We start from the raw sequence: 21,694 nt of genomic DNA on the forward strand, positions 1-21,694 counted from the left end.
TCAGTGCTGGCCAAGTTGGTGAGCCCTGGCTGATTGAACTGAGTGCCTTGCAGCACATGGGCCATGACTTGGAAGTGCCCTGCAGGTGCTCCTCAGTGGGATTGGCCAGGCTGCAATGGCATTTCAGGTACAGAGTAGACTAATCAATGCTCCTCTGTTGTTTCAGGAGAGGACGGCCCAGAACAAAATAGAAAGGTCGCAGATTGGTGGAGGACCCGCTAGCCTCCTAATCCTTTCAAGATACTAGTAAGATGCCCTGGAGCTTGAGAACCAGCACGCCCCACATGCAACCGGGCGTGGAGAAACAGAGGTGCTAGACAAAGATGCACAGAGGTGAGACTTTCGGCTTGTGCAACCATCCTAGTGTAGTCTCTTCGTTGATGTGAGCCTCGAACCTGGAGTCCCCATTGAGTATTGGAAGATGATGGCAGATCTCCATTGTCTCACCAGGATATCTGTCATGCACAGTGACAGTATGATGACTTTAACTAATGACATGTCCTTGTTCTCCCTTTTAGGTTCGCTAGCAGGCGTTTGCTTTCTGGAGCCCAAAGGGAGGCCTGACACCTGAGGAACACCATTTGCACTTGTGTCACACCGCTCTCTGAAGTGGGCATCAGCGCAGATACCAGCACCTTGGTAGGCATTAGAGCAGCAGGTAGTACCTCAGTGCACATTGGTGAGGGCACTTCACAATAGCTTCAAGTACAGGCATTGGCCTAGGGCACCGGCAGTCGGAGGACGATTGGGGACCAGGGCGACGCTCAGTCAAAGGCTGATGATGAGCCTCTGGAGTTGTCCATTAGGCCGCAGATGCTGAATGTCCAGCGAGATGTGAGGGAGGATCTGGCAGAGATCCAGGAAGGTATGCGTGCCATGGTCTCTGTTGTGGGAGTCCATGCAGAGCATGAGCACGGAGTTGACCAACATGGTTGAGCACACTGCCTCCTCCTTTCAGAGACTCTAATGGAGATGCAGCTCCAGGGACAGAATCAGGGATTCCTGGGGTTGCGTTTGGACCTGTAAGCCCTCAAACAGGCACTGACCACAGGTGGTCAGTATCAGTTTGGGAGATGGATGAGGCACCCAGTATCCAGGCTAGGTGCCCATCCATCAATGGTGTGTAGCAACCTCACATTGGTGCACAAGATGCCTGTCATCTCTGCGGGCTCCTCTCAGGGCACTCTGGATGATGGCAGCAGCTCTTCTGCCCATCTGCCAGTGACTGTGGCATCTGATGAAGCTGCAGCAAATGGGAATATGCCAGCTGTGGCACTGGCTGCTCCCTCCCAGGCAGGGCCAGCACAGGCTCCACTGGCCAGAGAATGACCTCCAAGGTCATCAAGACAGCAGGGTCAGCAGGCTATCTCCAATGGCGGTGCCAGCGAAGGGGGAGCACCTAGACGTAGCACTCACAAGCATAAGTTAAACGCACCATGAGCACAAGAAGGACAGGTCACAGGTGATTTTATGTTCATTTATGTTTACTTCATCTATACTGGTCTGGGAATGAACACCAGAGAAGTTTATGCAAATAGTTTAGAATTGTCAAAATGAGATAAATTATACTTTTGTCATCATGGCCTGAGTATGCTTCATCTTTTTATTTTATTAGTGCAGGGTACGCCAGTATGTAATGCTGGCTGCAAGTGGCTCTGAACTTTATTGCACAGGCATAGAGTGTCCTTTGTGTTCAAATGAAAGAGTCCTTTCAGACATCCGGGATGGAGGTGGCAGCCCTGGCATGCAGTTGAAACTGAAACTTGGTAGCCTAGCTGAAGGAGCATTGGATCAAGACATCCCTGGTGTCCCTGCCTCCCTGGAGGTTACCGAGGTCTGCCTCCATGCCCTCAGCATTCTCCTCACCATGCTCTTCTTCTGACTTACTACTGGATTCATCATCTGTGGCCTGTGCAGCTGTGCCAAGATCCCCTTCCTCCAGTGGGTCCCCTCTTGCCAGTGCCAGATTGTGGAGAGCACAGCATGCAACCGCTATCAGTGACACCCACTCCGGGGGGTATTGTAGTGCACCCCTGAACAGGCCAGGCATCGGAAGCGCATCTTGGGAAGAGCTATGGTCCTCTCTACCACTGCCCTTGAGGAGGCATGACTTGTATTGTAACACTCCTCTGCCTCTGTTCTTTGGTGGCAGAAAGGCGTCATGAGCCACCTCTTTAACGGATAGCCCTGGTCACCCAGCAGCCATCCATCCAATCAGGCTGGAGCACTGAAGAACCTCGGCGCCTGGGAATGTTTCAGGATGTAAGTGCCATGGGAGCTGCCAGGCTACCTTGCACAGACTTGCAGAATCTGCAGCCTGTGGTCACAAACCATTTGCACGTTCATGGAGTGGAATCCCTTCCTGTTGATGAAGGCACCCGGCTGACCTTCTGGTGCCTAGATGGCCACATGTGTGCAGTAGATTGCACCTTAGATGCAGGGGAACCCATTTCCCATCTGCCTGGTCGGAGGTGGTGCCTCCAGCAGAGGCCACAATCCCCATTACCAGGGTAAGTGATGGCTGTCTGACACCTGGAAGGGTTCATGCAGTCTGAATCCTCCGAGGACCTTGCAGACAGCAATGAGTCCTGAAATGAAGCCTGGAAATGTTAAGAACGAAGCCCCGAACAGAGATGAGGCTGCCAAGTCCCAATAGGCAACCAGCAGCAAACTATCTCCAAAACTCCTCACTACTCACACTGGCAACGTTGCTGACCCCCTTTCTATCCTGCCCTTGGATGAGGTTTGTGAAAATGTTGGCCGGCCGCCTATCAGTTTTGCCTGGGTGACGAACTGGAAATCACACGGGCAAGGAAAAATCGCATTCAATTGGACTCTCGAGGGCCTTAAGTAGCTGCTTAATTAATGGCGGGTGCCGCTCCAGCACCCGCGCATGCCCACCAAATGAAATATCGCACGAGTGCACGATGACGTTGGGATGCTCGCCCGACATCATCGCGCACTATTTTACTCTCGATCGGGTTCGGCGCGTGCCCGCCCAAGGGATGTAAAATTCTGCCCTCAGAGTCTGAGAGACTGGGCACAGTAACAACAGCTACCCTTGTGTTCAGGTGTTAAAGCTTACACCTTACTTTCAATAGGTTTTTGGTTTGACTTTCTATCTCCATAACAAGCAGGCCACATGGACTTGTCTCCAGTCAGACTTCGTAGGAGGTCAAATCCCCCTCTTCAAACGACTCCATTTTACCTTGAATTAAAGGAGACAGTTTAAAATATAACTGCCTAATAAAGTCTGGTGACGTAACAATCTACTGCCAACCAGCTCCCCACTGATATTAATTCAGTCTCGCAAGTAGTTGGGCTCAGATAATCCTTCAACCCAGTGCCCTGAAGATGTTAAATCAGCTACTCACTTGTGAGTAAGGGCTGGACTTTTGGCCTGGTGGTGGAGGTGGACAGGAGCTAAGATTAGCCCTGTTGGTGTGTGCTGGTTCCTCAGTACCATCCAGCCTCAGGGCGATTTTTTCACAGGCGGCTTAATAGCGTGGGCTGCGGAACTACCTGTCCATACATCGTGGGTAACTGGCATGACTCATTAAGAGCCACTTGACTCCGATTAAAGTAGGTCTACTGGGATTTTTGAGTTAGCCTCCAGGTTCCAGCAGGCAGTCAGAGCTTTTTTAGGTACCTAGCAGCAGGCTTTCAGTGACAGGCGGGTGTCCAGTGCTCCAGGCAGGCCCAAAGGCCCTCCCTGTCTGCCTGTATGCAGGAGCAGTGACAAGCTGCCTTGTAAAGGAGTTCTCCATTCTCTCCTCCTGCACAATGGTAGCCTGGCTGCAGAAACCATTTTTTAATTTAAAGTTTGCAAAAGTTAGAGAGGGCATCTTGAACCGTCTCTCTTACTTACCTTCCATCTCAGCCAGCTGCTCATTTCAAGCTGGTAAGCTCGAGTTTTCAAGCTTCGAGAGCCTGCCTACCATCCTTAATTAGACAGCAAACCTGTCTCCAGTCCAAATTAGGGGAGGCCCCTATGAAAATCACAAGGAGTGACTGTTTTCCCCAGGGGGTGGATTCAGCACACAGAAACAGTCCTGCCCTCTGTTTCCTGCTCTCAGAGGAAAATTCAGTCCTCAGTGTGTAGTGCTTGCCAGGTCCCTGCTTTGCTCCTATATTTACTGTTAAACAAGAACTACAGCAGTAAAATAATGCAGAAGGCAGAAAGAGGAAGTTAAAGTCAGTGCTACAAACAAAAAGCAAAGAAACTGCAGATATTGGAAATCATTTTGAAACAAAAACAAAATGTTTTCAATGAATGGTCCGCATCTGAAACATTAACTTATCTGCTCTATCCACCTATACTGACTGACCTACTGAGTGATTCCAGCAATTTCACTTTTTAAAGTCAACAATAGTTTGTTTCTAAAATTGGTCTTGATAAGGGTTTTCCCTTTCCCAGAAGCTTATGAATTAACAGCTACTTAAGTCTGACACTTACCAGCACAAAATGCACTGACATTTTCATCAAACTGAAATCGGACAACAGACCTATTTTGGTCAATGATGTAGGTTTGACCATCCCAAGCACAGGCCACTACTTCCTCTCGTCCATCACCCTGAAAAGAATGCAGATGATAATTATGCTTGTCTCAATAGACACACACCACAAACTAGCCGTGCATGCCTACCTTCCATAACATCTGTGCTCATATATCATAGAAATATTATCTTTCAACGGTAAGTTCTGGCCTGTTCACTTTAGATAATTATTGGTTTGTAAGCCATTACTGGTGTAAATGACATGTATCTCCAAGTTGTGTCTCAAGCTACTGACAACATAGATGTCCATAACCTGCAGCAATCTCAGATTTGGTCTAGAAAGATTACTCTCAAGCAGAATTAATAAATATTATCTCACCGATACCTTCATTAAATAGAGCACTCCTTTTTAACAGAAAAACTTAAGAGAATTTGGATAAGAAAGTTTCTTTTAATTTTGCAGTTGAGCTCATCTTTTCATAAAATCATACCAGCTTCTCTATCCACTGCATCTAATTCCCTCTCAATTAGTTCCAGAATTCGTAACTCCACCACTTATCCAGGAGACCAATCCAAATATTAAACATCTTGTGCCTGAAGAAGTGCTTCCTGACACCAGTCCTGAGTTTGCACTCCATTAATTTGCATTAATTTTCACTTGCCCTGTGTAATTTGTAGCTTAAAGTTTTATTCTCAACAATAGCGTCAACCAACGCTACCATTTTGAACTTTACGTGCTGCCTGCATGGGTGTCAACTGGCATGGGTAGTCCGTACACCACCCCACCCTGTGCTCATTTTCATGTGCAATTGAACTTCTAGACAATCGTGTTCTGCATGTGCCATGCTGAGGTCATTGATGCAATGAAGACTCTATTTTGTTTTCATCCCACCACTAGATATTAGACCTTAACTTTGGATACTTTAATATCACCCTGTCATCGGTTTGTGATTAGAAGCTGTCTCTCCAATTGGCTGCATGCTGTTGTAAACTGAAATTCCGCCTTTTACATGTCCCATTTGGCATCTGCTCAGACCTGAGCCAATTACTTAAATCTTTCTTGTTTCCTTTCTGACCACTCTTGGACGTTTCTCTCCTCTCTGTCACACCTCCTTCCACTTCCCCTCTCAGAGACTTTGCTTCCCAACCTCAATCATCCTCAGATCTATTCCTCTGCCTTCCTACTCTCCTGCTACATAGAAATTTGAATCAGTCTTGAATAAGCCCATAGCTTTTGTCTATAAATTTCTTCATAGGATGCAATGAGGCACCTGTAACTGTTTTTTTATGACAGCAACCCATCCTCCTCTCCTAATTACTTTCACCAAATGCAGGATCTCACCACTGCATAAACTCCACTGATTTTAATACCCCACCCCATAATAGTGGGAGGTAAGTAATTGCAACAATAATACATAGGTTGTTCATTTCTACTTTTAAGAAATTTAAGAAAAAAATATAGCAAGAGTCAGAAAGTGAGACCCACTGATTTCTGTGAACTTTGTAAAAATCGTAAGCTTCAATTTAGCTTGAGTGTACCATTGTTAAGTCTCTTTTTTTTGGATGCCAACAATATCCTAAATAAAAAGGTTTTTTTTTGCTGATTTTTTCCAAATTTAGGAATTTGATTATTTTCCCCACTGATTTTCTTCTATTTGATGACCTTTTGAAACAAATTAGCAATATAAACAAACTTTAAAGACTCGTGTCTATACCTTTATTTATAAAACCTAAGATCACTGAGTGCTCCACTTCCAATTCCCTATCATTCTCTGAAAGTTACTGCATCCTTGCTTTCAGTGATTCCTTAATTAACTATCTCTTCCAACAATCTGTGCTTTGAAGAGCTATTGGTACACAACATCAGAAGCTTTCCCAGTGTCAACTTGGAATGCTACCTCCTTAAATTGCAAAGTTGTTTTTCAAAACGCTGCACCAATTCACTGCAGCCTGTAAATATATACGTTCAATAAATTTTGATTTGTGGACGAAAGTTGGAAATAAAGCTGCTCCTTCATGTGCTTGTAACCTCTGCTATTACAAAGGCGCCCTGCTCCAAGAGGAAAAAAATACACAAAATACCAAGATATCTCCTGCATGAGATAATAAATTAATTTGTAGTTAAAGCAATACATCCTAAACATATAAACATCCCCCTTTTATTAACATCAAAACACTGTAAAGATTTTTTTTTAAATACGGCTTCTAGCAAGTGAAGTTCAGGAGGAAAAATTTGTTTGCATCCAAAACAGGCACAGGGCCTGAATCAACAGGCCCAAGATGCTCAGGCCAAACCAATATTGCATTATTAATAACACCTTTTTCCATGCTCGGGCCTGGATGGCTATTTTTTTGCCTATACCAATATGGCAGTAGTATACTTCAGGCCAATAATGGGCATGTTATTTCTGCCCACTACACTAAAGGCTTACACACCTGTTTAACACCATTGTATTTATAGGCCTCAATCGTTAAGGTTTATAGAAGCCTTGTCATTCTAAACAGCAAACTCAATTTATATGAATTAGTTCAGGAAATAGTTTGGCACTTTGTGATAGTTAGATTATAGAAGCAATTTAAAGCAAGATTATGTAAAGTCTTCAGTGACTACTATGGTAACACTCACTGTTACATCTAACTTTTCCAAGGCAAAGAGCTGATGATCTACTTGAACAGACCACAGGAGTTTATCTGACCCATCCATCAGCTTCAGGGTACCTGTGAAAGGAGGCAATAAACAAAGCTTTACTCAGTTTTATTGATCGACATGACTCCAATTAGCTGCGTATTAAACCTTCAGAAGGAAAAAGGTGTCTTGGCAAACTAATCAGGAAATCTTCAGGAGGAAAAGAATATTCTCGCAACATTAGAAATCAATATTCTTCTGTTAGTGTCAGATTGACATATATAGATTTTCATTTTAACCTTTCCACAGCTCCTTTTGGCAGGGTAATTGAGTTATGGCTTCTTCATGACTTCATCACGATGTACCCCTGAGGTTGTCTGGTAGAAGCTGTGTGCTTATTAATATGAATAAATTAACTGTGATAAGTTTTCTTTCCTTCCCTCTAGTCCCTTGATTAGGTATGTTACTGTCACAGCTTGAAGTGGATGCTACAAATGTAAGTAGGTAGAAGATGGAAGTGCCTTCTGAAGTGATACAAAAGGGTAAAAAAAAGTATTGCCACAGTTGCCAATCCATCAGTGTGGAGGGGGTACTGCTCCTCAGGATGTCACCTGTGGCTCCAAGGATATGGGATTTAAAGGAAGACTTGTGGGCCTCAACAGGAGATCCGTCGAACATGAGCAAGATCCCAGTGGCGTCACCAATTTGACTGCAAGCGAGGGCTTAGTTAAACCCAGTTAGCTAGCTGCCACTGCCACACCGGCTCCCTGATGCACGATTCTCTAATTTTGCTCCCAGACTCACTGCCAAGGGACCAAGAAAATTCTGCCCATTAACTCTGTTTCTCTCTCCATAGATGGTGTTTGGCCTTCTGAGTATTTTCAGCATTTCCTGTTTATTTTAGGATTCCAGCCTCCTTTATTTATTTAATTCATTGGTTCTAATATTATTTATTTAACTACTGGCTTCAGTAATATTTAATTAATTTATTATACATGCTTTTTAAAAAAAATTTAACTTATGGGCTCTGGCAATGTCTTCAGGCCATTCATTCAGCTCCATTATTATTTATTTAATATAGTCATATGTTCTAAATAATTGGCCGGAATTCACTGGAGACTCGTGCCAAATGAATTAATGCATTTATGGTGCACATCAGTACCACTGGTAGGAAATTCTGGCACAAGTGACTCAGGCCTTTACTAGTGCCACACCGAAATTTGCTGGGATCCTCTAGAAAGCTCTGCAATAAACTCCACCAAATCAGTGAGAATTTCATTATCTTAACTCTATTAAAATCAATGGCAATGTCCAATTTGCTTAGATTGAACCAAAACAGCGATGGTGACTTGGCAGAAATGTGATCCATTGCTCGAAGGTTGATTTCCCTTAAACAAATATGACTTTTTATTGATAAAAGCAAAAAACTGCGGATGCTGGAAATCCAAAACAAAAACAAAAATAAAAATACCTGGAAAAACTCAGCAGGTCTGACAGCATCTGTGGAGAGGAACACAGTTAACATTTCGAGTCCGTATGACTCTTCAACAGAACTAAGGAAAAATAGAAGAGAGGTGAAATATAAGCTGGTTTAAGGGGGATGGGACAGCTAGAGTTGGATAGCGGGCCAGTGATAGGTGGAGATTGCCAAAAGATGTCATAGACAAAAGGACAAAAAGGTGTTGATGGTGGTGATATTAGCTAAGAAATGTGCTAATAGGTGACATTAAGGGTAGAAAGCAGGACGAGCAAGGTACAGATAGCCCTACTGGGGGTAGGGTGGGGGGGAAGGGATCGAAATAGGCTAAAAGGTAGAGATAAAACAATGGATGGAAATACATTTAAAAATAATGGAAATAAGTGGGATAAGAAAAATCTATGTAAATTATTGGAAAAGGGGGGGATTGGAAAGGGGGTAGGGCTGGAGGAGAGAGTTCGTAATCTGAAGTTGTTGAACTCAGTATTCAGTCTGGAAGGCTGTAAAGTGCCTAGTCGGAAGACGAGGTGCTGTTCCTCCAGTTTGCATTGAGTTTCACTGGAACACTGCAGCAGGCCAAGGACGGACATGTGGGCATGAGAGCAGGGTGGAGTGTTGAAATGGCAAGCGACAGGGAGGTCTGGGTCACGTTTGGGGACGGACAGAAGGTGTTCCACAAAGCGGTCACCCAGTCTGCGTTTTGTCTCTCCAATGTAGAGGAGACCGCATTGGGAGCAGCGAATGCAGTAGACTAAATTGAGGGAAGTGCAAGTGAAATGCTGCTTCACTTGAAAGGAATGTTTGGGCCCTTGGATGGTGAGGAGAGGGGAAGTAAAGGGGCAGGTGTTGTACCTTCTGTGGTTGCATGGGAAGGTGTCATGGGAGGGGGTTGAAGTGTAGGGGGTGGTGGAGGAGTGGACCAGGGTGTCCGGGAGGGAATGATCCCTGCAGAATGCCACCAGGGGAGGGGAAGGGAAGATGTGTTTGGTGGTGACATCATGCTGGAGTTGGCAGAAATGGCGGAGGATGATCCTTTGAATGTGGAGGCTGGTGGGGTGATAAGTGAGGACAAGAGGGACCCTAGCATGGTTCAGGGAGGGAGAGGAAGGTGTGAGGGCGGATGCGCGGGAGATGGGCCGGACACGGTTGAGGGCCCTGTCAACCACCGTGGGTGGAAAACCTTGGTTAAAGAAGAAGGAAGACATGTCGGAGGAACTGTTTTTGAAAGTGGCATCATCAGAACAGATGAGACAGAGTTCATCTCTGACACTTCCCTTCCCTTCCTTGACCTCTCTGTCTCAATTTCTGGTGATAGACTGTCCACCAATATTCATTACAAGCCTACTGACTCCCACAGCTGCCTTGACTACAGCTCCTCACACCCCGCTTCCTGTAAGGACTGCATCCCTTCTCTCAGTTCCTTCGCCTCTGTCGTATCTGTTCTGATGATGCCACTTTCAAAAACAGTTCCAGGTATTTTTATTTTTGACTTTTTATTGAGTTTTGTTGATTGAACATTATAGCTGGCCAGAAAGTTTCTTTTTAAATGGAATTGAATTTTTGAAAATTATTTAGTATTTAGATCAATTCAATGATCTCTCATCAGTTAACAGCATCAATCACTAATTTTCACATGGAGTACCAATGCAAATACAATTGTCCTTTGGAATTCACCTTGATAAATACACTTAATTCCACATCAATTGTATAGTGCATCAGTAAAATTTTGTTGAGGGGAAAAATATAATATTGGTCTAATTAAAGAATTAAGATGACTATTAAAGGCCATGTCACGGCTGCTCCTGAATTTCCACTGCAAAACACAGCTTTAAAATTAAAAATAGTCACCAACATTTGAAACGATTTTCAATTTGGAAGCCATCAATTGATTCAAATATCTAAAGCGGCACATACTGCCCACATTACACCCACAAAATAACTTCAGAAAACAAAATAATTATCCTAACAAATTTGTGGGAAATCCACAAAACTCACAACTCAAATATTTACTTTTATAAAAACTAGAATAAAAATTGGATGAATAATGTGATACTGTTCAAATGATCAAAATTGGTATTGATAACAAGCATTTATCAATGACAATGGCTGCACTCTTTTGAATCATCACTGCCCCTGGCTGTGGCCTATTCTAATGAGCTCTCCAACAGTTATGGCATAAATTCATCACTGGAGAATTGGAGCACCCAAGAGTCTAAAGGTGTTCAGAACCAAATGCGCCATTACAACAAATTCTGGACCAATGTATCCTTCAACTCGAAAATGCCACAGAAGATTTATGTAACATTAAAAGTGTCATATAACATGCATTTTATTCAAGTAACATGTCAAGGGCTGCAGATTTTCTGCCCCAATGTTGCTTTCAGCGAAAGGTTCCTTCATACTACAATTCCTGGCAACAGGAATAATCAGTCAATCCCGTAATGTGGCTCACTTATGCTTGCTGGAAGCAACTTACATTCATATGCAGGGACGCCTTCCCTGCAAACAAAAGGGATATGTTCAAGACCTGTGCTTTTTGAATTACCCAGGAGCTTGGAGAGCCTATTGTTTGCATTTGCTTTCTCCAGTGGCTACACCTCAGCCAATCAAAGCCTACTTGCCAACCAATCAGCACCCTTTTCTCCTGTAGTATAAACTGTTGTTTAAAATTTAGCATTCTTGCATTTGTCCTGAAAAGTGCAAGGTGAAAAGCTTCAGAAATATAGCTCTCTCTTCAGCAATATCCAACTTCCTTATTTCAGCCTACTGTGATGGATGTAAAGTCTTGTTAACTCCTTTTGCAAAATCAAGCAGAATTTGTGTGTGAGAGCTTAGAACACAGATCACCCAGTGCTGCTGTGGGTGTTATGACACAGCAGTTGGTAAAGGCTGAGTTGTTTAAATCCCAGAGGGAAACTTGAACAACTGATCATAACCTATATTTTCAATTGGTACGTTCGAGATGCAGCTCTAATTCAGGAGTAAAGCCGCCAAGCCTCAAGAGGTTTTTATATAAAACTAAATTAAACATTTATCAATTTAACAACTAATTAAACATATATACATGTCTACAAATTACTACTATAATAACTTTTAAACAAATCCCCAAATTTATCACTCCCAGGTAAATCTTCAGCAAGGCAACAATGATCCATAGGGCAACATTTTCCCCCCGTTGGGGGGGATGTGCGGGAATGGGCGTGGGTTGGCAGGTTTCTGATCGGCGTCCCCAGTTGGGGGCGCACCACCATTTTACATAGGGGGGCCAATTAAGGCCTGCCCAGCGTGACATCCGCTCAGAAGCGCTGTGTGCTCCCTGTGCGGGGGGTGTGGGGGGGGGTTCCCTGAGCCGGGAGTGCAAAGTGAGGCCTCAAGGAGATTGCTGGAAGTTTCAAAAATTCTTAGAAGCGTGAAAATAAATTCCTGATATGTCACATGAGCTGGGACATGTCAATTTCTTTTATTGCAACATTTTGTAAACATTTAAATTCCCTCTTGAAACCTCATCCCGCCCATGGATGAGGTTTCATGTTTTTTTCAGAAGCCCGCCTGGGCTACCAGCTGTTGACAGGTCGGCGGACGTGCGGCTGACTTGGCTCTGCGCGCGCCAATCTGAAAATGTAAATGATGTGTGGTGGCATCGGGACACCCGCCCGACGTCACCTCGCGTCATTTTACGTGTCAACAAGCGGGCCCCACACCCCCGCCCAGAAGATGCAGCCCATAGACTTTAAACAGACACCAGGCAAAGCACATTTCACCTCACGAATTCATAATGAAGTTCCTTGCAACTTGGTTCCGTTGCAGACATAGTTGTAGGGCTTAAAGGCTGGTTAGATCTTACATGCCTCTGACTCACACACAAACTCTTTTCTGTTTATACCTAGCTTTCCCTTTAAATGTAAATTTTCCATTGTACTACTAGGTTTTTTTAAATTTTACTTCTCCTAACAGTAATCCTTTCATTCCACCAAATGCATTAGTAATTTTGGCATCTATCAGCTAGGTGCAAGATTTTACCCATTCTTTTGAATGGTTTATTCAACAAATAAAAATGTATGCTTTATCTTCTATCCTTACATTTATCTAGTTAACATCTCAAAACTACTAGACATCAAAGCACCCACACTAGCTGGCTTTAATCCAATTAGCCACACACAGTCACACCCTACTACAATACTAATTTAAAAATAATTTCCAATAACATTATGCACATTAATATCTCTTCATGACAGTGGGGTACATCCAAATGTCCAGAAAGGAGGGCCAATTAAGGCCCGCCCAGCATAACGCACGGCCGGTAGCCCTCAGTGCTACCTGCGTGGGCAGGGGGAGAAGCGAGAGTCAGGACCTGTGCGCAAAAGAGCGCAGCAATCTTCCTGAGGCATGGAGCTGCCTTGGGGAGATTGAATAGACAATAAAAAACTTCAATAAATGATGTAAAAAATTATTCAAACACGTCCCCTCGACTGTGTCACATGAGTTGGGAAATGTTTGTAAAGGTGGGGAAATTTATTTCATTGCTTTATAAAAGCTTCAGGAAACCTCACCCCACCTATGAATGAGGTTTCCTGAAAAATGCGAAGGCCACTTGGGGTTTTTGCCTGCCTGCCAACCCTAAATACTTTAATTACATTTTTAATGGCCTTAACAGGCCGCTGACATTTCGGCGAGTGCCCGCTGAGTGAAATATCACGATGATGCGCGATGACGTTGAGATGCACACCCAATGTCATCAAGCGTCGTTTTACATGTCAGCATGTTGGACCCGCCCCCCCGGAAGATTCAGCCCCTGAAGTAGTGAGTAACAAAGTAGGACCCTTGCGTAAATTTGCTGATTCACAGAATTGAGACCAGTGTTTAAAGTTCTTCAGAGAAGAAGGTTCATTTCCTCCTTTCATGGGTCTATTTATATTCATGCCAAACAGAATAAATAAGAAAACATAGAAAGAAAACAAACAAAGAAAATAAGAATCATAGAATGTTAGACAACAGAGGAGGTCAACTCACTTGCTGTGCTTCTGCCAGAGCTGTACAACTTAATCTCACACTCCAACATTTACCCCACAACCCTGGAAATTAGTCCTCTTAGGTATATGCTTATTGACAGTTCCTATGGAACCTGATGCTACCAAACTTTCAAATAGTGTGTTCCAAATCTCAATGTGTGAAAAAATAATTCATTTCCTCTCTAAATGTTTTGCCAATTGTTTTAAATCAAATTACCAACCTACTTGTCAGAGTAAACTGTTTCTCCCATTTTGTTCCTTCAAAAACCCATACTATTTTGAATACCTCTGATGGGTCTTTCATTGGCATTTTCTGCTCTAAGGAGACATATCCCAACTTCTCCAAATAACTGAAGTCCCTCAACCCTGGTATCAGCCTAGTAAGCCTGCTCTGTACCCCCTCCATAGCCTTGTCATCTTTCTTCAAGCATACTACTTAGAATTGGCCACAATGGGGTGACAGGAATGGAGGTGAGACGCCAGTCATATAGTGGGCAGCCACTTAGGGATGGCCCCCGACCCTGTCCTGCTACTGAGGAAGTTTTCCAGCGGTGAACAGGAGGCAGGGCATGAAATGGCTGCCTGTTTCCAAGTGGCAAGCAGCCAATCTACATCATTAAGACTGCAATTAGGAGAAATTAAATGGGGGTTATGACATTTTCCCAGTAGCGAGCTAGAACCTCCCATGTGGAGGCCACCAGTTTCTTGAGAGCAGCTTCCCTGTGGCAGCATGGAGTATTGTAGGGAGGGGGAGGGGATGAGGAGAGAGGAAATGGGGCCAGAATTTGAAGCCCAAAGAGAGGGTTGCAGATGTGAAAGGCAGCACCCATGGCCCATACAATTCCGCACCCCCACCCCCTGGAGAACCCTCTGTCCCCGAATTCTTTATTTTTAATTTACTTACCTGGAGGCACCCCCAAGATCCCTTAGCTGCCTCAGTTGTGCTCATCTTTTTTGGTGGCACTGCTGAAGCTTCACAGTGGCTGGCCTTTTGATTGGACCAGGAGCATCAGGAGCCCACCTGTCACACTTAATTGGATGGCAGGTCCAGAGGTGGCCAGTCAGGAGGCTGCTTGCACTGAAATCATCAAGCCAATCCCACGGCTGGCAAGTGCTGCTTCGAGACTCCCCAACACCCCGAAGCCCATGGAAAATTCAGCCCAATGTTTCAGCTGAGATATAACCATGGGTTTGTAAATGTTTAGCATGATTTCCTTGTTTTTGTATTCAATGCACCTACTTACAAAGCCAAGTATCCCATATCATTTCTTAAGCACCTTATCAACTTGTCCTGTTTAAAGTTCTTTAAAGAACTGCACTGTCAGGTCCTCCTGTACTTGCAATCCAACTGTCCCCCCACCTCCTAAAATTGTACCATTTAGATTATACCTCTCCATGTTGTTCCTCCCAAAGTGCATCCATCGTTTCACGCTTACCTGAATTAAATGCCATGCCTTTTCACCAGTCGATGTCCTGCTGGCATTTTGTACATTCCCAATACTTTCAATGCTGCCAAGTTTTGAATTTGTAAACTTCAAAATTAACTTCAATTTTACTTGCAATCCTTGATACACTCAGTCAAATGCTGCCTTGATGTCAAGGACAGTCTCACCTCTGAAATTCAGCTTTTTTGTATATGTTTGTACAAAGCCTGTAATGAGATCTGGAGCAGAGTGGTCCTGACAGAATCCAAACTGAACTTTAACTCAGCATGTTTTGCTGAGTAAGTGCCACCTAACATCACTGACAATGACATCTTCCATTACATTGCTGATAATTGAGCATCCCGATGGATAGAGCAGGAACTGGCTGGATTGGATTTGTCCTGCCTTTGTGAACCGGGACGTACCTGGGCAATGTTCCACATTTTGTCAGGTAAATGTCGGTGTTATAGCTGTAATGTGTCATGAAGCTATTAATGTATATAATATTATTGGAAAATATTTTTCTTTTAAAATAGTGGTTTAGCCTGTGGATGGGTGTTAACTGGATTAAAGCCAACTAGTTCTGATGAAGAGTCATACGGACTTGAAACGTTAACTCTATCTTTCTCTCCACAGATGCTATCAGACTGCTGAGTTTTTCCAGCAGTTTTTGTTTTTGTCTGGGTGCTTTGATGTGTACTAGTATTGATATGTAAGAGAGATAAGTGTGTTTGCATTTTTTGAATAGAGCATTCAAGAAGTGGGGTGAAAAATGACACCTATCTTAGCAGACACCAAGCAATATGTTTATATTACTAATAAAGTTAGTACTATGAAAAGGGGTTTTATTGTTAGAAGAGGCTGGTGATACAATGAGAATTTACATTCAATGGGTGGTGGTAGGTATAACTTCAGCAGTTTTCAGGTGTGCAGAGCAGAGGCAATGTAAGATCAAAGCCTGTAAGCCTACCACAATGTCTGCAAGGAACTAAAGTGAAAGGAACCTCATTTTAAATTTGTAAGGTGAAAATGCTTTGCCTGGTGTCTGGCTAAGTCTATGGGCAGCTGCTGCCTTAATGGAGATTAGTTTGGGAATTTGTTAAAAGTTATGATCGTAGTAATTTGCAGCCATGTGTATATATATTTTAACCTGTGTAAATTAATAAAATATTTTATTTAGTTTAATGTAAAGCCTCGAGAACTAGTGGTCTGATTCCTGAATTTAGAGTTGCATCTCAAACTTAACAGTTAAAAGTATAGGTTATGACAGTTATATTTCTAATTCCTTGATTGGTTAGGAATTGGTGAATCTTAAGGTTACGAGTACAAGAGGCACTTTTAATTCAGGACTTGGTGAGGTATTTTAAGTGATGGCGAGACTGCAAGGTGGCTTTGGCAATTCCTAAGACTTGTCTGGGTGTAGAAGAGATAACTCTGATTGGTTTGTAGAAAATGATCAAAACTAAGTTAACAGAGCTGGCAGTTAAGTTAAAATTCAGGTTACCTGCTAGGAAATCAGATATATTTAAAAGTACAGTACAACACTCTACAGTCGGAAGTGAAACCTGACACTAGTGAGTCACAACTGGAGGTAGTAAGACTTCAGTTGCAAATGAAAAAGCTTGAATTAGAAGCAAACGACAGAGAAATGGCTTTCAAAGGGAATTATAAATTGAGAACATGGAGAAGGCGGAAAGAGAATTCCAACTCAAAATGCTGGCAGTTAGAAAAGAGATGTCACTAGGTGAGGAAGGATTTATCTCCAGAGCAAAACCCAGTGGGGATATGTTTAAATTTGTACAAGTTCTTCCAAAGTTTGAGGAAAAAGATATTGAAGCATTCTTTATTTCCTTTGAGAAGCTAGCTAAACAGATGAAATGGCCACTGGACGTTAGTATTACAGCCACGTTCTGAGATAGGGTGCTTGAGGTATATGCTTCGAAGAAATGTTGGTGACTTATGATGCGGCGAAAAAAACTATTTTGAGTGCATATGAGTTGGTTCCTGAAGCATACAGGCAGAAATTTAGGAATATGAGATGTCATGAAGCTATTAATGTATATAATATTTTGGAAAATATTTTTCTTTTCAAGTAGAGGTTTAGTCTGTGTGTATGCCTTAATTGGATTAAAGCCAGCTAGTTTGGGTGCATTGATATGTACTAGTTTTGATATGTAAGAGAGATAGCATGTATTTGCATTTTTAAAATACAGCATTCAAGAAATGAGGTGAAAGTTGATGCCTTTCTGACAGCTACCAAGCAATATGTTTATATTACTAATAAAATTGATACTATGAAAGGGGTTTCATTGTTAAAAGGTGAAGTTCAAAGAGGTTGTTGGTACAATGAGAATTAATATTGGATGGGGCTGGTAGGTATAACTTCAGTAGTTTTCAGGCGTACAGGGCAGAAGCAATGTAAGGTCAAAAGGCAGCTGCAAGCCTCCAACTGGCTCCACAGTAAAAAGAACCTCATTTTGAATTCGTAAGGTGAAAATACTTTACCAAGTGTCTGGTTAAGTCTATGGGTTGCTGTTGCCTTAATGGAGATTAGTTTGGGAATTTGTTAAAAGTTATGATAGTAATTTATAGCCATGTGTATATATTTTAATCTGTCTAAATTAATAAAATGTTTCAATTAGTTTAATGTAAAGCATCGAAAACTGATGGTCTGATTCCTGAATTTAAGGTCGCATTTTAAACATAACATTTAAAATTATAGGTTATCAAAGTTGTTTAAAGTGTCCCTCTGAGATTTTTAAATAACTCCGCTTTACCAGCTGCATCAGCCATAACAACTGGGGGCTGTACTGGGATAAATTATATTTCTAATTCCTCGATTGGTTAGGAATTGGTGATTCTTAAGCTTACGAGTACGAGAAGCACTTTGAATTCATGAGTTGATGAGGTATTTTAGAAGTGGTGAGACTGCAAGGTGACTTTGGCAAATGCTAAGAATTGTCTGGGAGTAGAAGAGATAACTCTGAGTGGGTTGGCAGATAGGTTACAAATGGCGTTACCTGCAGGAGCTAGGAAATCTGATACAGTTAAAAGTATAGCATAGCACCTACAGTTGGAAATGAAACCTGACAACAGTGAGTCACAGCTGGAGGTAGTGAGACTTCAGTTACAAATGAAAAAGCTTGAATTAGAAGCAAAGGTCAGAGAAATGGTTTTTAAAAGGGAATTAAGAATTGAGAAAATGGAGAAGAAGTAGAGAGAGAAAGAATTCCAACTGAAAATGTTGGCAGTTAGAAAAGAGATGTCAGTAGGTGAGGAAGGATTTAACTCTAGAGTAAAACCCAGTGGGGATATGTTTAAGTTTGTACAAGCTCTTCCAAAGTTTGAGGAAACAGATATTGAAGCATTCTTTATTTCATCTGAGAATCTAGCTAAACAGATGAAATGGCTACAGGAAAACTGGACATTATTATTACAGTCTAAGCAATTAGGTAGGGAGCTTGAGGTACATGCTTCGCTTTCAGAAGAAATGTCGGTGAATTATGATGTGGTGAGAAAAGCTATTTTGAGTGCATATGAGTTGGTTCCTGAAGCATACAGGCAGAAATTTAGAAGTATGAGAAAACAGCTTGGGCATACTTATATTGAGTTTGAAAGAGTAAAACAAAGCAATTTTAACCGGTGGATACGGGCTTTAAAAATAGAGACAACATATGCAGCTCTTAGGGAAGTCATTCTTTTGAGACAATTTAAAGATTCAATTCCTTTGGTAGTGGAAATCATGTGGAGGAACAGAGGGTTGATTCTGTAAGACAAGCAGCAGGGATAGCTGATGATTGAGTTGGTTCATAGAGGTAAACCTTTTTTCTGTCACCCTTTCAAATTGGAAAAGGATAAAAAGTGGGAAGGTGAAAGGAAGACAGGTAGTCAGGGAAGGAGTAGCTGGAAGTTCCCAGCAAGCTTTTTCTCAGAACAAAAAAATGTGCTGAATGTAAAAGTGACATTCAAAACTTGAGGTGTTTTCATTATAATAAAGTGGGGCACACAAAGTCAGTGTGTTGGAGGTTGCAGGAAAAATCTGTAGGAATTGTTGGCGTACAGAAAAGCTCTGGAAGTAAAAGTACTGCGGGTTCTGAGGTTCAGGCACAGGAGAAACCAGTGGTTTGTGTACAGGTGAAACAGGGAGAATCAGTTAAAGGTAAAGAAGTGGGAATGTGTTCACAGTTTACTCAAGAGAATTCTGAAGAGCTGGTCGCAGAAACGTTTAAAGACTTCGTATATGAAGGAAAAGTCTTTCCATGTGTACGGGGTGGAGTAGGTAAAGATGTTAAATATTAAGAGACACAGGGGCTAGTCAATCCTTAACGTTGTAGGATAGTGATATTTGTTGTTCAGAGGGAGTCTTGCAGGAGAAGGTAATAATAAGTGGGGTTCACGGAGATGCTAAATCTAATCTGTGGTGGAAGGTAAATTTAAAGAGCAGATGGAAGATGGGTGAAGGTCTGGTTGGAGCAGTGGAAAAATTGCCCATTGCAGGGGTTCAATTTATTCTGGGTAATGATACAGCTAGATCGCAAATGTAGGTGATGCCTATGGTAGTTGAGCAGCCTGCAGAAGTGTTTTCAGCAGAATTACTACAGAAGGAACATCTGGATTGTTTCCGGTTATAAGATCAAAGGCCCATTGGGAAGAACAAAATACACAAGATATGCAGGCAGTTCAAAGGCAAGAAGAAGGTGTCGAAATCCAATTAGCTGGCACTGTATTTGATAACATTGCTCAGGAGGAAGTAATGCAGGACAGATCCGTTGAAGTGTTTAATTCAAAAAAGTTAGCGGGGTTACAGAAAAATGATTTGCAATTAAAACAATTACATCAGAAAGCTTATTCAGAAACCGAAGCAAAATGTATTCCGGTATATTATTATCTTCGAGGGAATATATCAATGAGAAAGTGGCGGTCAGATTACATCTCAGCAAATGAAAGCTGGAGGGAGGTGCATCGGATTATTATCCCATTAGGTTATAGAAATGAGATTCTGAAGATTGCTCATGAAATTCCAATGGGGGGTCATTTAGGAATTAGGAAAACTCAGGAAAAGATAGAGGTATTTATCTCAGCCAAGATTGCATAGGGATATTGTCAAATTCGGTAGAACCTGTCATATGTGTCAAGTAACAGGAAAACCACAAGCAGTGATTAAGCCTGCGCCTTTAATTCCAATACCAGCATTTGAAGAACCTTTTACCAGGGTCATGATTGATTGTGTAGGACCTGTCCCTAAGACTAAAAGTGGAAATCAGTATTTATTAACAATAATGGATGTGTCTACTAGGTTACCTGAAGCGATACCTTTAAGAAATATTACAACTAAGAAGATTATAGAGGAGTTAATTAAAATTTTCACAAGATATGGTTTACCTAAGGAAATACAATCAGATCAAGGGTCAAACTTCATGTCACAGCTGTTTAAGGAAGTAATGAACAGTTTGGAGATAAGACAGTTTAAGTTAACAGCTTATCATACAGAGTCACAAGGAGCTTTGGAAAGATGGCATCAATCTTTAAAAATTCTGTTGAGAGCATACTGTCTTGATTATGCACAGGATTGTGTTACAGGAATTCCATTTTTGTTATTTGCTAATAGAGACGCTCCTAATGCAGCGACTGGTTTTAGCCCTTTTGAAGTAGTTTATGGTCATGAGGTAAGGGGACCATTGAAATTGATTCATGAGAAATTGTTGGGGCCAAACTCAGAAACTACTCTCCTGGATTACATATCAAATTTCAGGGAAAGATTGAACAAATCATTTGAGTTGGCAAGGGGACATTTAAAGATCTCACAGCAAGTGATGAAAGTGAAGGCAGATAAGGCAGCTAAAATTCGCAGCTTTGTTTCTGAAGAGAAAGTATTAGTTTTGTTATCAGTATTAGGGGATTCATTAAATGCAAGACTTAGTGGACCTTACAGGATTGAAAATACATTCAGTGAAGTAAATTATTTAATAAATACTTCAAACAGAAGGAAGAAGTAGGGACTGTGTCATGCAAATATGCTTAAAAAGTACTTTGACAGGGAAGGGGAACAAAAAGAGGTGTTAGTGATGGTAGATGATGAGAAAGAGGTAGAAGTGCAGGACTCTGAAATTGATCTTCCTCTAATCAAATTGGATAATGAGGGGGTGCTTGAAAATTTAAATAAAATATTGAGTTACCTTCCAAGCAATTGTCAAAGTGATTTGGAAAAGCTATTGCAGTCACACAAACCTATTCGTGGAAATGAGTTGGGAAAGAGACATTTAGCTTTACATGATGTATGTATAGAAATATCATCTTCAATGAGGCAACAACCTTATAGATTAAATCCGGCAAAGTTATCACAAGTACAAAAATAAATTGATTTCATGCTTGAAAATCATATCTTTGAGTCTAGTTGCAGTAATTGGAGTTCATCTATTGTACTGGTACCAAAACCGGATGGAACACAATGACTATGTGTGGACTATCAAAAAGTGAATGTGGTGACAAAAGCAGATTCATATCCCATACCGTGGTTGGAGGATTGCATTGAGAAAGTGGGACAATCGAAATTTATCACAAAGATTGACTTGCTAAAAGGATATTGGCAGGTACCATTGTCGGAGAAGGCAAAGGAGATATCGGCTTTTGTAACACCAAGTGGGCTATATCAGTTTGAAGT

The 21,694-nt window shown here is 42.0% G+C and overlaps 1 protein-coding gene across 4 annotated transcripts in view; it reads right to left on the reverse strand.

The window, feature by feature from the left end:
• Window positions 1–21,694, reverse strand: part of itfg2 (integrin alpha FG-GAP repeat containing 2) — a 119,020-nt gene that overhangs the window by 41,611 nt on the left and 55,715 nt on the right. For all 4 annotated transcript variants that reach the window (XR_005946379.1, XM_041215430.1, XM_041215431.1 and 1 more), the window contains 2 exons: window positions 7,124–7,215; window positions 4,457–4,574 (listed from right to left, as the gene is read on the reverse strand). Coding sequence is in view for 3 of the 4 variants with exons in the window: in XM_041215430.1 (XP_041071364.1) it covers window positions 4,457–4,574; window positions 7,124–7,215 (210 nt within the window). In the remaining variant the exon portion in view is untranslated. The remainder of the gene's footprint in view (window positions 1–4,456; window positions 4,575–7,123; window positions 7,216–21,694) is intronic.

This window comes from Carcharodon carcharias, chromosome 21 (genome assembly GCF_017639515.1).
Source record: "Carcharodon carcharias isolate sCarCar2 chromosome 21, sCarCar2.pri, whole genome shotgun sequence".
In the NCBI taxonomy this organism is placed as follows: domain Eukaryota; kingdom Metazoa; phylum Chordata; class Chondrichthyes; order Lamniformes; family Lamnidae; genus Carcharodon; species Carcharodon carcharias.